At 41.8% G+C, this 13,565-nt stretch overlaps 1 protein-coding gene across 1 annotated transcript in view; it reads right to left on the bottom strand.

Annotated features, from left to right (window-relative positions):
• CA10 (carbonic anhydrase 10) overlaps nt 1-13,565 on the bottom strand; it is a 448,736-nt gene that overhangs the window by 100,457 nt on the left and 334,714 nt on the right. Inside the window, exon 5 of the mRNA XM_019731018.2 lies at nt 5,471-5,656. Coding sequence (XP_019586577.1) covers nt 5,471-5,656 — 186 coding nt within the window. The remainder of the gene's footprint in view (nt 1-5,470; nt 5,657-13,565) is intronic.

Genomic DNA, 13,565 nt, shown 5'->3' with positions numbered 1-13,565 from the left:
GTATGTTGCTCAGTATGTGAGGTGCATGGTGTACAAAGACTAGTAAAAAAATTTCTGTCCTTAAGGAATTTACCAAGATCACTTATTCCTTCATTCAGCAAACAGTTATGGACTCTGCCCCCATGTGTCAGACAATGTACGAGGTGCTGGGAACACAGCGATGATCAAGATGAAATCCCTGTCAACAAAGAATCACGGTTCCAATAGAAGCGAGAGGAAGCAGTTACAAAATCTACAGTGATGGGTGATTTAATAGATTGAGATCAGCAAAATTTTTCTGTAAAAGGCCAGTTAGGAAGTATTTTAGCCTTTGCAAGCCACATAACGGTCTCTGTTGCATCTTCTTTTTTTAAAAAACAATCTTTTAAAAATGTAAACCATTCTTAGCTGCTTGGCTGAATTTGGCCAACGGGCTGTGGTTTGTGGACTCTTGTAACAGATGTATATATAGGATTACCTAGAAGTAAAGAGGAGGTAGCACTTTACTGGCTGGGAGAAAGGAAGGGGGCTTGGAAAGCTATATGGGGTGTGTGTGTGTGCTGTGCTAGAGGTGGGGGGAGAGAGATGGAGCTGGCATCCAGGGTAGAGGGAACAGCTTTACCATGGCACCCAGATAGCAATTCCATATGTACTAGCCGTGTACCTGTTATTCCTTAGCATCCCAATTCTCTTTCCTCCTCAATTCTCCAATTGTGCCAACACAGCATGTCTCCCAGGAGGTCCCAGCCTTCCAGCAAAGCACTAATTAAGTGGCTGGAGCACTTCCTACCAGAGCTAGTCAGTGCCTGATGGGCCTTGGTTCTCACTTGCATGCTCCTCAGCATTTTTCATACCCTAGCACACTTCAGGACAGTTTGGTGGTAGTTGCTTATTCCTACAAATTTGTGTCGCTTTAATGAAACCAGTCTCTCAATAATGCAAATCATTGATTCCTTTAAGAGGACCAGGCCTGCTTTTTCTGTTGTTTAGTCTCAGTTGTCGGCTCTGAGATAATTGCTTTCTATATTTTGATTCGGAGCTGCTAAATATATACATATTTCACGCGTGACTTTAATTCCCCCCTTTTAATTAAACAAATCTTATCTACGTCACCATAGCAACAGTTATGGACTTTTTCCTCCCTCAGATGTGTTTGAGCAGAATCAGTGACTCAGGATGCTGAGACTTGACGGATTGATGCGTTTCTACCCCACTTTCAGAAGGAGCGGCAACTGTGTCAGGTCACACAGCTGTTCATCCATTCTCTCCTTCACAGAATCCAGAGAGAGCTATTTCATAATCCTCTTCTGGAACAATCCTCAACTATAATCCGCATTACGTTGTATTATAAATATACGTATCTCTCAATAGACTGTTTGCTTCTCTGGGCAGGAGCTGGGCTGTGGTGCTCCACACACAAGAGAAGCACAATAGCCACGTGAAGAGTGGGTACAATCAACAGGATGCCCTGGCCAAGGTGCCCCGGGGAAATGGCTGGTACGGTTCTCAGTGTACCTCCTCACCCCTTTCAAAAGAAGCATTTAAGCAAGGTTTTCAAAATAAATATTTCCAATGTCCCCCAAATAATAGGAAGATTCTTCTTGTCTGGCCTCACAACCGCAACTTAATCCACAGGCATGATTCTTTTCAAATGCTATCTTTTGCCTGTTTAATGTATTTGCTTCTTTTCATAAATACCCTGCTTTCATACTGGACATTAATCTCACCACTTAGACATGATTAGCAAGCTACGGGTCTTACTTATTAAAAACAGTCAATTTTTGCTTCTTAAAAAAATCAAGACATTTGAATCCCTGAATGTGCTCATTTATCACCAACCCCCAAACAAGGCATCCAGGAGTTCTCTGTGTAGGACATGAATGATTTTTATAAAAACACAGTTGCTGACTGTATTGCACATCCACGCAGCTTTATAAAACAAAGCAAATGATTACAATCAATTACAATAACCTCACTCGACAAGCCTGCAATTAATCTGCAGCTCTTCAGATAACGACGGTGCCAAGGAAAATGCTTGGCATTAATTGACTTATCACGATCAGCAATGATAGATGGGGCAGATGGCAACGTGATTATTCATTGTCAACAAAATAAACACATGCTTTGCTGCTTGAAGTGTCTACTTGGGTCTTCTCAGTGGATAGCCAAAAGCAAAGACCAAAGGTGGCTTTGAAGCTAGCACAAAATAAAAATAAAACATTCACCTACAAGATGGGGTGTATTTACTTTAACTGGGGCTGACTGTCAGTGTAATCAGATCGGTGGACACTTTCTGTAAGGAAATCATGGATTGTGTAGAATTTCGGTGTTAGAAGGTGCATTCAAACTAAAAGGACATGAATCACTTTTATGAAGTCCTCAAATTCCATTCCATGTTTAATCATTCCAGTGATGGGAATTCACTATTTTCAGAGGCAAACTCATTCCATCGTTTGATAGCTCTCATTGTTAGAACATACATTTAGCTGAACTCTGCCTTTCTGGAATTTCCACCCACTGACCCTAGGTCTTTTCCCTCATACCACAAAGAAGACACCAAATTTTCTTGTTCACTAAAGCCCTTTCACTAGCTCAAAGGACAAATGACTGTCCAACTTTTTGTATGACATTGTTTTGGTGGTCCCAACTTTCTGATTTCTTGCACCTAAACTGACATCAGTTTATAGGCCAGTCACACTAAGACCACTCAGACTGAGACCGAGGAGCTTGTAAAGAAATATGCTACAGCTGCTGTGGTCAACCCAGGCACAAGGTCTAACTGTACTTATGCTGAGGCTAATGCTCAAGTTTGCCTTGGAACAATGGATGTGTGTGTGGCTACCTGCTTGGGAAGCTGTTCTCCAAATCCCATCCGACTAGAGAGCACCCAGCTTTGCCATTTCCAGGGGGCAACTACCTAAGGGTGCCCCTTTTCAAATTTTTCTGTTTTGTTGATTAAGTCCTCATTGTTTACAAAAACTGGGATAATTCCGGCAGAGCCTGAGCTGAAACTGGTGCAGTGGGGGAATTTTTACAAATGCGCATTCCTGGACCCCACTCCGGAAGACTTTGATACAGTTGCTTTGGGAGAAGGACTGAAATGTGAGTATTTTGACAATGATCCTCAGTTGACTCTGATTTGCAACTGTGTTTAAATGCTTTCTTCATTGAGAACACTTAATAATGTATGATTGAGGGAGTGCTTGACAAATCTCCTCATCAGAATCTCCTGGGAGCTTTTAAAATGCTATTCCTAGTGTATCTGATACCTGTGGTCTGGGGTGTGTCTAATAAAATTAATGCATTGATAGATCAAATTGTTACATGTTTCCCTTAAGGATTTTGGAAACACTCATTTACCCCCAAATTATAGTTCATATACAAATGACAAAGCACCCTTATTACATATTGAAGAAACAAGCAACTCTAAGGAATTCTACAATGTTAGATTTTAGCCAAGTAACCATCTATATGTTTTCACTCATTCATTGAATAAATTCATTCATACATTCGTTTTTACTCTGAGGCAATATTGTGATAGGCACGGGAATACAACAGTACAGTGGGGGAAAAAACAAAAAATAACAGCAACAAATAAATGAGCACGTCAACAAATAAAAGAATCACAAATCTTAAAATAACATGTGTTTTTAAAAGGAAGAGTTTATCTAATTTTGAATCTTTTCTAATTTGGACTGGCAGTCTCCAGTCACTCTCAACTCATGAGTTGTTGCCATATTCTAATCTAGGACCTTGTTTCCCTGAAAATAAGATAATACCAGGTCTTATACTAATTTTTGCTCCAAAAGATGCATTAGAGCTGATTGCCTGGCTAGGTCTTTTTTTCTGGGAAACATGGGCTCAGTAACTTCTGAGAGTTTCCCATTACAGTGCCTTTGGCAGACATCCCTAATCAATCCTAGCATTTTTATCCCTACAGATCCAGGAAGGAGACTCATATTCCAGTTCAATTCTGTCCTCTGTGCAGCCATTACTAATAGATCACAGATGAAATCTACCTGTCACTTCCCCAAACACACAGTGCTCTGACACACCTTGGTATCTTTGCTTCCCTTATTTCCTACTTTATCTTTGCTATCAACTATTGAGTACTACTGCTCCTCAAATCTGGAATCCCACTTAATTTCCAAAACAACTTTGTGAGCCATCTAACTCAGCCTTAGAAGGAAGGATAAGTAACCATCTCAAGATCACACAATTAGTGTGTATCAAAGCAGGAGGTACAAACTCAGGTTATTTGCCTCTAAATCTGATGCTTTTAAAATTGTTCTGCCTTGCCCGTCTTCTCAGCCCAGTTCAAAGGGCATCTCGTCTATGAAGTTTCCCCTGACTCCTTCAAGTAAAATTTGTCAGTTCTTTTGAGTTGGCCAGGACCTTGGTACATCTCCATTACAGCACGACATTGTACTTTAATGATTTGAATATAGCATTCTTTGAGCTCCCCTGTGGTAGGAGCTCTGTTTTTTTTTTTCCCCCCCAAAATCTCTGTATCCCTGGTAACTAGCAGAAAATCTAGGTAGGTTCTCAGTTGATGTGTTTTGAACAATCTTTAAAATCTGGCCACTGGACTCATTAAGACTGTGCATCTCTTTCTCAATGTATGGCCTTACTATATTAAAAACAACGCCAGGTTTAAATATGCTCTTGATTAAAAAACCTAACAAGACCAAGTCGATAATGAGACACACACTTCTGTTATTTCAAAGCTGTCTTGATATCAGTTACTGAGGACTCTTAAACAGAAACCTGGCTATAGGATATTTAGCATATAAGGGCTCCTGACCCCTAGTTGATAACCACTGTCAACAGAGGTAAAACAGGTCAAATAAACTTTGCTCTGCCTGTCAAGTATCACAACACAGATGCCATCTGCTTAAACTGTAGCTCTCATCCTGTAATTGAGGCTGGTTCGGCTCACTGCTGTGGCCTGCTCTGTCTGCATTCATGGTGGCACACAGTGACTCTTACTGTTAATGGTTGCACATGATGACATTTCCATTCTGCACAAACTCAGGCAGACTTGTTAGTTGCCTGACATTTATTTCACCGTAGATTATAGTTTTGTGCAAATAAGACCCGTTCTACCAGAAGGGAGAATTACGGAATCTATACTATCATACGTGACATGTGAGAGGCTGATGGCCCAGATAGGAGTAAGTGAAGATGTCCATGACAGGTAAGGGTTTGGGGTTGAAATAATGCTCCAGAGATATTGTAGGGCATGAGTCACGAGACAGGTACACCAAGGTCTGAGAGAAAATATCGTTTGATTGTGGTCTTCCCTGGAAAACAGTGGAAGCTTCTCATAGACTGCCATGTCAGCTTGCAAAACAGATGGAGAAAGGAGCCTAGGACCTGATTTCATAGATTCAGGAGAAATCTTTCAATTTGTTATCCCACCACGCATATAAATAGGCACCACAGCTTATTAATTAGCACTCAACCTTAGTACTTCAACAACCCCACTTACCTCCCCAGAGAAGGCTTGGCCGTTGAGGAGGTGCTCCGACCCTTGGCTATCCTCACTCCCGAAGTGGAGCCGTATTTCCTCCAGCCGGTGGCTGTATGTCATGGGCCCTCCTGAGATGTTGACCAAGTGCTCCTTGTCCAGGCGCAGGGACACGTGTCTTCCAGTGTTGTACATGGTCCCACTGACCTGCAAGGCAACGGGCAACAGGTAAGCAAAGCTCTCCTCCTTCCATTTCTCACCCTACCCAGCATGGTGCTTAGATCAATGCCTTTTGCTTCCTCTTGATGGGAAGACATTAGGCTAAACCCACATGTGGAGTAGGGAGTGGCAGTCTCCCCAGAGGGCATTCCTGCCCTGCCTGGATTCTGTGGTACTTTCTGTGAGGCATACACCACATCGTTTAGGAAGTTGAGGTAGAAACTCAAAGGAGACCTCATCCACTGTGACTAATATTTTGGACATTGCAGCTTATAAAAAAATTAACTTGTCTTCTTACCATAAATATTTGGAAAGTAGAGAAGCTGTAAAACTTAAAATCTCAGGTGTGAGAAACTGCAGGAAGCAGTTAGTAGGGATGAGATGATACAAAGGCCAAATGAGAGACAAGGAAGCCAAAATGGGTGATGAGAAAACTCTAGTGGGAGACCGAAGGCTTAGATCTGAAGTCTTAAGCATCCAGTCGGATGTGTCTTGGTTAGCTACCTCTCTCGCCCCTGCAACCAGACAGCGCACAGAACGAGGGCTCAGATCCTTCCTCATAGCAGTGGCCTCAGTGCTATGCTAGAGAGATTCATACAAGCTCCCTGTTTCACAGATCCCCAGACTTACTCCTTACTCCCGATTCCATCTCGCTTCAGCTCATTCAAGCCGCTAACCTTGCTGCTCAGCGTTTCATGTCCTTCTTTCTCCTTTGAACTTGATGTTCAGCTTCATTTTCCTGACTATAACTTTAGCACCTCTCAATACTTGATTCTAGAACACAGATTCCTACCCGTGACTCTACTGCGTTAGTCTCCAGGGTTGGCTTAGCTCAAGGAGCAGACAGAAACTGTGAGGAAGATTTTGAATGGGTCTGGGTAGGATGTTTCTGGGCTCTTGGATGCTGAGCTCCTTGGATTTTCTTCCTGATTACTCTGACTCCTTTGGGCCCATCCTTCTGCCCTATGGATTCTGTAAGGGCTTCACATAACTTCTGAGACCTTTATAGCACTCACCTTACCTTCCCCCCACCTTTTTGATACTAGTCTTGTGAATGACCAGTTAGTTCTGTGGACTGCTCACTGCGGCAGAGACAGGATGCTTGCCAAATACTCCACTGACTCATTATTCTGCCGTCTTGCTATAAGGTGGAGCCCATGTGACTGGTGTTGGTCATGGGCTATGGAAGGGACATGCCAAGAGTCACTTCCAGGCTGAAACAACAAAAAGCTTATGCACAGATCCTCAGTCTCTCTCTTCCCCTGATACATCAACCAGGTGGGTGATGTGGGTGCATGGAAATGTGGTGCAGCCACAAGATAGAGCCTGTGTCAGTCTGGGTCCCTGGTAGATTATGTGCACACTGCAAAAATGGCCCGATTTCTTCCCCTCCCTGGAACTGCACTCTTTACAATGTGACTTTGTAGCTGTTCCCATCAAGATAGGGGTCTATTTCTTCCCCCTTTGAATCTAGGCTGGCCTTATCACTTGCTTTGGCCAATAGCATGTGGATATAATATGCCAGTCCTGAGAGTAGGCTTCTAGAGGCCTTGCATGCTTTCTTGCTGCTTCTTGGAACCTTGAGGCCACCATGCAAACAAGCCTGGGCTAACCTGCTGGAAGATGATACCATAGTGAGGAGAGCCATCCCAAGAGAAGCCATCCTAGCCTAGCCATTCCATGGTTCAGCCAGGAGCTGACTGGCCCAGCCAAGATCAGCTTAGCCTGGCCCAGACCCGAAGAACTTCTCACTGCCTTAGTAGTGAAATAATTGGTTGTTGTAAGTCTCCAAGTTTGGGGGCCGTCAGTCATGTAGCAACAAAAGCTAAATGATACACACTAAGTCAATCATCTTTTCTCTCCTATGAATCTGGAACAATCAACAGAAACTCTGGATAGTCTCTGTTGAGTGCCTGAACTAGAGTCATATGGGGCTCAGACAGTCAACCTGCTAAGCAGCTGGAAAGTCAGATCTGAGAGAGAGAAAAAAACGCAGATGTGCCAACAGTGACAGAGGAAACTATGCATAGAGAGAAAGAGAATTGGAGAGAATAACTACTTGACCTTCAAAAACCCTTTGCACCTCCTTATTCCAGTTTCTTCACGAAGCCTGAGCTGTACCTTCTCAGGTATTTTAACAATAAATTAATTTGTTTCTTAAGTTACCTAGTCCTTGCAACCAAATACTCCCTGTCAAAAACTCCATTCCTGTTCTCCGTTCTCAAATAAATAGATATTTAGTCAATATGAAATAATGGGAAATTGTCATTTTTCATTTTCCAATTCATGACTTCCTTTACAGTAAAATGGTTAGAGATACATTTATGTTTGACATTGCATCCATCTTTAAGCAAAATTTATTTTTTTCTAATTATTAAGATAATATACGGGCACTATATATGGTTTAGAAGATAATAAAACAGCTCAAGGGAATAAAAATCAGCCACAGTGCCACTTTACCAATAATCACCGCTAATATTTTGGTATATATATTCTTCACACCCATAACTATATATACACATATTTCAATGACATCATTTTATGTGTGAATAATACATGGTTTTTCACATATGTAACTTTATATATAAATATATAAGCATATGATATATTATTATAGTATTAATATATAACATAATAAATATACATTATTTTTCACTAACTTTGAAATGGTTGCATAATATCCCACTATAAAAATACAAATATGTAACTTATTGTTAAATCTTCACATCTCCTCCACTTTTTCGCTATTGTAAAAAAAAAAAAAAAAAAAGCAATGCGCCTCCTCATAGATATTTTAACTAAAACAGGTATTTCATTAGACAAATTCTGGGTATAATGGTGTACTCATTTTCACAGTGCTTACTATCTAGTGCCAAATCCATCTGCTGTGGACAGTAGATCCCACAGAGCAGGACTAGATCTAATTCCTTTCAAATGACGTAAAGAACAGAACCATGAGATTCAACCAGTAACACCCACGGGCACTTATGGTAAGCGAGTCAGGATAAGAGGAGCTGTTCTGAATTCTTACAGGGTATGTTTTGTCCCATTGGGCAGGTATCTTGGGCTTCCCTGCACTTGTAGAAATCCTTTCATCTGTGTCTGTGTAACGTTCCTAAGAAAACTGTTGCCCCCCTGAAGCAAGACAGGACCATGTCATATGCTTGTCTGCATTTTCCCAGTACTCAGAAAACACACGGGCACATAGACGATGGAAAAATCAAGGACTCTTGAGTCCAGAGATTCCCAATCTGCCTTGGATAGTTCAGTACACTTCTTGAATCCTCAGTTTCTTTAACTGTAAAGTAGAGACATGAAAATTTCCCCCAAGAAAATGAGGAATAAAAAAGCTATAGGGCATACAGAAAACAAATATCCAAATGATAGAAATAAATTTCTCCTCATCAGTAATTACTTTAAATGCAAATGGATTCCATGTATATGAGGTACCTAGAATAGTCAAAATCACAGCAATAGAAAGTACAACGGTGGACGCCAGGGCCTGCGGGGAGGGAGGAATGGGGAGTTATTGCTTAATGGGTACAGGGAGTCAGTTTTGCAACGTGAAAAGAGTTCTGAAGGTATCGCGATAGTGGTGATGGTTGCACAACAATATGAGTGTTTAACTTAATAACACCAAAATTGCACCCGTAAAAATGGGTAGGATGGTAAATTTCATATGTGTCTTTTACCACAATAAAAAAGGGGGGGACTATCCCCCATGAGGTTGTTGTGAGAATTAAATAAATGAGACATGTAATTTTCCTTCTCTTCCTTCCCTTACTTTTGACTTATTGCATGGGTGCCTCGCTGATGCGAAAGGACCCAGGTTGATCTTCCCGACTTCCCAGAACCCAGTGGAATATAGTGCTGCTTGCGGAACATCACAATGAAGAACTTTCGCTGACTTTTGTATATTGTGATGACTCACTCATCTACCATTTCAGATTTTAAAGCTCCAGGGGTGGGGAGCAGTCATGATCGTTTTAAAGGCCACGAAGCAAACACAAAACCAGGGTAATCAGGAATACACCATTATTCCTTCTAGTTCCTCCACTCCACTTCCACACCTCTTCTGCTTACCTGGCTCTGTATTCATTCATTCATTCATTCATTCATTCATTCATTCATTCATTCTTTTGTCAGCAATTCATAAAATATTCAATGTATGTGACTATGTGTTAGGGTCTGAGAATTGTGTGCCATAGAACCAGGCACAGTCCCTGCCCTCATGGACCTCACACTCTCCATTATGTAGAGACCAGAGTGGGGGAAGGAAGTTATGGGGAATCCATCTAAAATCCTACCATTCGTCTGTGTGTTCTTACAATTAGATGCAACACCCCCATGTCCCCCCCTTTCCCTAGACATCGGCATAACATTAATTTGTATTAATCAAAAGAAGCTGTGTAGCCAGGGTATGGTTTGTTGCACTTTAATTTAAAAATAAAGGCTTGACAACATTATGTATGATATCTAATGGTACATCTGCACTGTAGTAATTAACACTGCACCAGTGTCATTTCATCTGTAATGCTAATTACTGTGTTTCCAATGAACTACTTTGGTGCACAGTGCGTTGAAAAAAGTTGTACGATGCAGACCAGGAAACAGAGCCGAATGGAGAAGTTGATGCTGCAGGAGATATCCAGGTTGCCTCCGGCTGCCTCACAGTGCTCCTTTTTGCTATATTTTAATCCACTGCAAAATGAGACGAGAGATGTATATGATGCCCATTTTACAAATGAGGGAATTAAGTGCAGTTGGTGAATGCTCAGTGACTTTTCCAGGATGGCACAGCTGGCAGTGGGGGCAAACCCAGGTCTTCTGATTCCAAGTCTCAGGATCCTGATGAGAGCAAATGCAAGTATCTCAGTTCATTTCAGATGGAAACCAGGTCAGGGATTTTCCTTTCTTTTCCAGGCGGGAGCTTCAGGGCAGGGGCAGAGGCAGAGAGATTCTTTTTCAGGAATGTAGAGGATTGGAATCGACGCTGGGCTGGAGGCCTGGAGAAACCCGGAGGTCACAGAAGTCCCCCAGTTTCTTCACCTGCAGACATTTCCAATGGTTTGACACTGGGTGGGGCTATGTGTACCGAGGGAGGTGGGTAATGGATGCTCCCTAGATACGCCAGTCAAGATTACAGGTCAAGTAATAGTATCTTGAAAACGTGAAACCATCTAAAAGCAATGTGTTCTTCTGTAAAGCAAAACATTTACCCCCCCATCCCTGCTCATTCATTTTGTAAAATTGGATGTCGTCGCATAGCAAATACAGTGTTTTGCAGCAGCTCACAATTAGTCAGGGACTCTTATTAATAGACTCATCTCCTCTTTCATTCTGGTGACACTGCTCTATTAGCGGGAAACAAATTTCCCCAGTGTGCTTTTAAGGTAAGGAGAATTTTCATTCTTTGAAAATCAGCAACAATCCTGTTCGTAACAGTGGACATCTTGGTTTGGAATCCTCACCTGGTATCGGACATGGTGCTAAGTTCTGAACCTGAAATGAATGAATCCTCATAATGTCTCCCTCACCAAACCCAGCACCAAAAACAGCGTGATACTCAGAGCCACACCACTTGCTTCCTCTTGGATGGGGACATATTAGGCTAACACCACACGTGGAGCGGAGGCGTCCCACAGGGCAAACCTGTGCCTCCGGGCCTCTGTGGTGTTTTCCTGCCTAGAGGCAAACAGCCCACCCACGGGGTAGCCAGGGCTTAACCCCACACACCTCTGGCTCTTAGGTCTGTGCTTTTCACCACTGGAAATTATTTGACTGCACAGCTGATTTCTTAACAATGCAACGCAATATGACAGATTTTCTTCCCATATGGGTCGATGGTGTAGGAACCCGACAATGGTTTAGAGTTGAAGGCATTTGGGATTATTTATTGTCTCTAGAGAAACAGAATCAATAGGATGTATACATACATATAGAAAGATATTTATTTTAAGGAAGTGGCTTGTGTGATTATGGAGGCTGGCAATTCCAAAGTCTTTGGGTTGGTTTGGCGGCTGCAGGACTGGAGAAGAGCCAAATCCAGAGGCTGCCTGCTGCAGAATTCCTTCTTGTTCCAGGAAGGCTCGTCTTTTGGTTCTAGTCTGGCTTTCAACTGATTGGGCGAGGCCCACCCATATCATGATGAGCAATCTGCTTTATTCAAAGTTCACAGATTCAAATGTTTAGTTCATCCAAAAACACCCTCACAGAAACATACAGAATAATATCTGACCAAATATTGGCCCAGCCAAGTTAACATACAAACTTAATCATCATACTTATCCTCAAATCCATTTGCTTTCTTTACTGCATCTTATTTAAATAGCTCTCAACCAGTTGTGCTGATATCACACATAACAGGTTGATATACATAATATTATATATATAATATTTTTTACATGACATAATTTAAAAAGTCAGCTGTACTAAAAACTGTTCTCCAAATTTCAGTCATGCAGGAGAGTGAGTTTGAAATAATGCGCTTCTGAATTATAGAACAACTGTAAAGAAACAATTTAATTTTTCTTGTCAAAAGCTATGTACATAACAAGGTATATTTATTCTTGAATCCACATGGGATCTCAGAGATGATTCTGGTCTAAGTCCCTCATGTTTTCTAACTTCCTCTTTCCAGATGGAAAAAAAAGAGGAGGTATATCTTTTTATTCAAAGACCCAATTCACAAAATAAACATATGGAAGATCTTTTGGTTTCATGGAAATAGCACTAGTAGTGTTGATGTTTATTGCAAACAGCTAAGCATGAATAAACCTTACCTTCAGAAATTCCAAAAGATTCCATAAGTAGTTACATGCTTGGTGTGATACAGAGCTTATGTGAGGTTTCCATTATATTCTTTCTCAAGGCAGTCTGACCCATATTTCCTCTAATATACTCAGAGGTAATTCCCCACAGCTTAAATGGAAATGTAACACTACAAATGGAGTAGAGGAAAAAGAATGCCAATTGTGTAAAAGGAAGAGCTGGCCATCTGACTTGCACAGACCTACTTCATTCTCAACACAGTTAGTGAGGACAGGCAGGGTGGAGGGCGTTCACAAATTCTGAGGACTCACCATGTGTCAGACGGTGTGCCACTTTTCAGATCAGGAATCTCGGTACCAATAGGCTACAAATTCTACTTAAAGGTGCAAGGGGAACAAGTGATGGAACTGGACCTCAAAAGAAATTTTTATGACGCAAAGCCCATGGTCTTCCCATCTCAAAGCCACCACAGAGAGGCTACAGTCCGTCTCTCAGTGACCCTGGAACCTTTAGAAATTCCATAATGGTCTTTTTCTTTCTTTTTCTATATGGAGTTGGCACAGGCCCTGCTCACTCGTAACAGAGGAGTCCTGGCATTCTTGCCTTTAGGGTACAGTCTTACGGAGTAGATTGTCTTTTAGTATAATTTGAGGGAACACATTGGTCTGATGGATGTAACCCTATCATATACAACAACAGCGGTGATTATGGTGTATTTCAGACCTTGTACTTAGTAGCTTCATTTAATCCTTGCGCTGCCCATGTGAGGAAGGCATTTTATCCATATTTCACAGAGGAAGAGAAGGAGGCTCAAAGGGGTTAAATGACTACCCAAAGCTCCACAGTTAGAAATTGGCAGAGCCAGAATTCCAGCCCAGGCCTGCTTCATTCCAAATTCTACAGCTCTTGAAAGAGAAGAAGTCAGAAGCTGGTGGAAAGAATGTTGGAGAAATCATGTAGCTTACAAGTAACTTCTGGGGTGGGGGATAAACTCTTAAAGCCCAAATATATTGTCTCCACGGATGTACCAGGTTGGGTTTAATCTGAGGAGGCCTGGCCAGAATACTTTTGGGAGTTTCTCGACACAGGACAGCAGCTGAAATCCAGTCTCTGCTTGTTGGGAGTT

The sequence above is a fragment of the Rhinolophus sinicus genome, linkage group LG15 (genome assembly GCF_036562045.2).
Source record: "Rhinolophus sinicus isolate RSC01 linkage group LG15, ASM3656204v1, whole genome shotgun sequence".
Lineage (NCBI taxonomy): Eukaryota > Metazoa > Chordata > Mammalia > Chiroptera > Rhinolophidae > Rhinolophus > Rhinolophus sinicus.
This window is presented reverse-complemented; position numbering and strand designations above follow the sequence as displayed.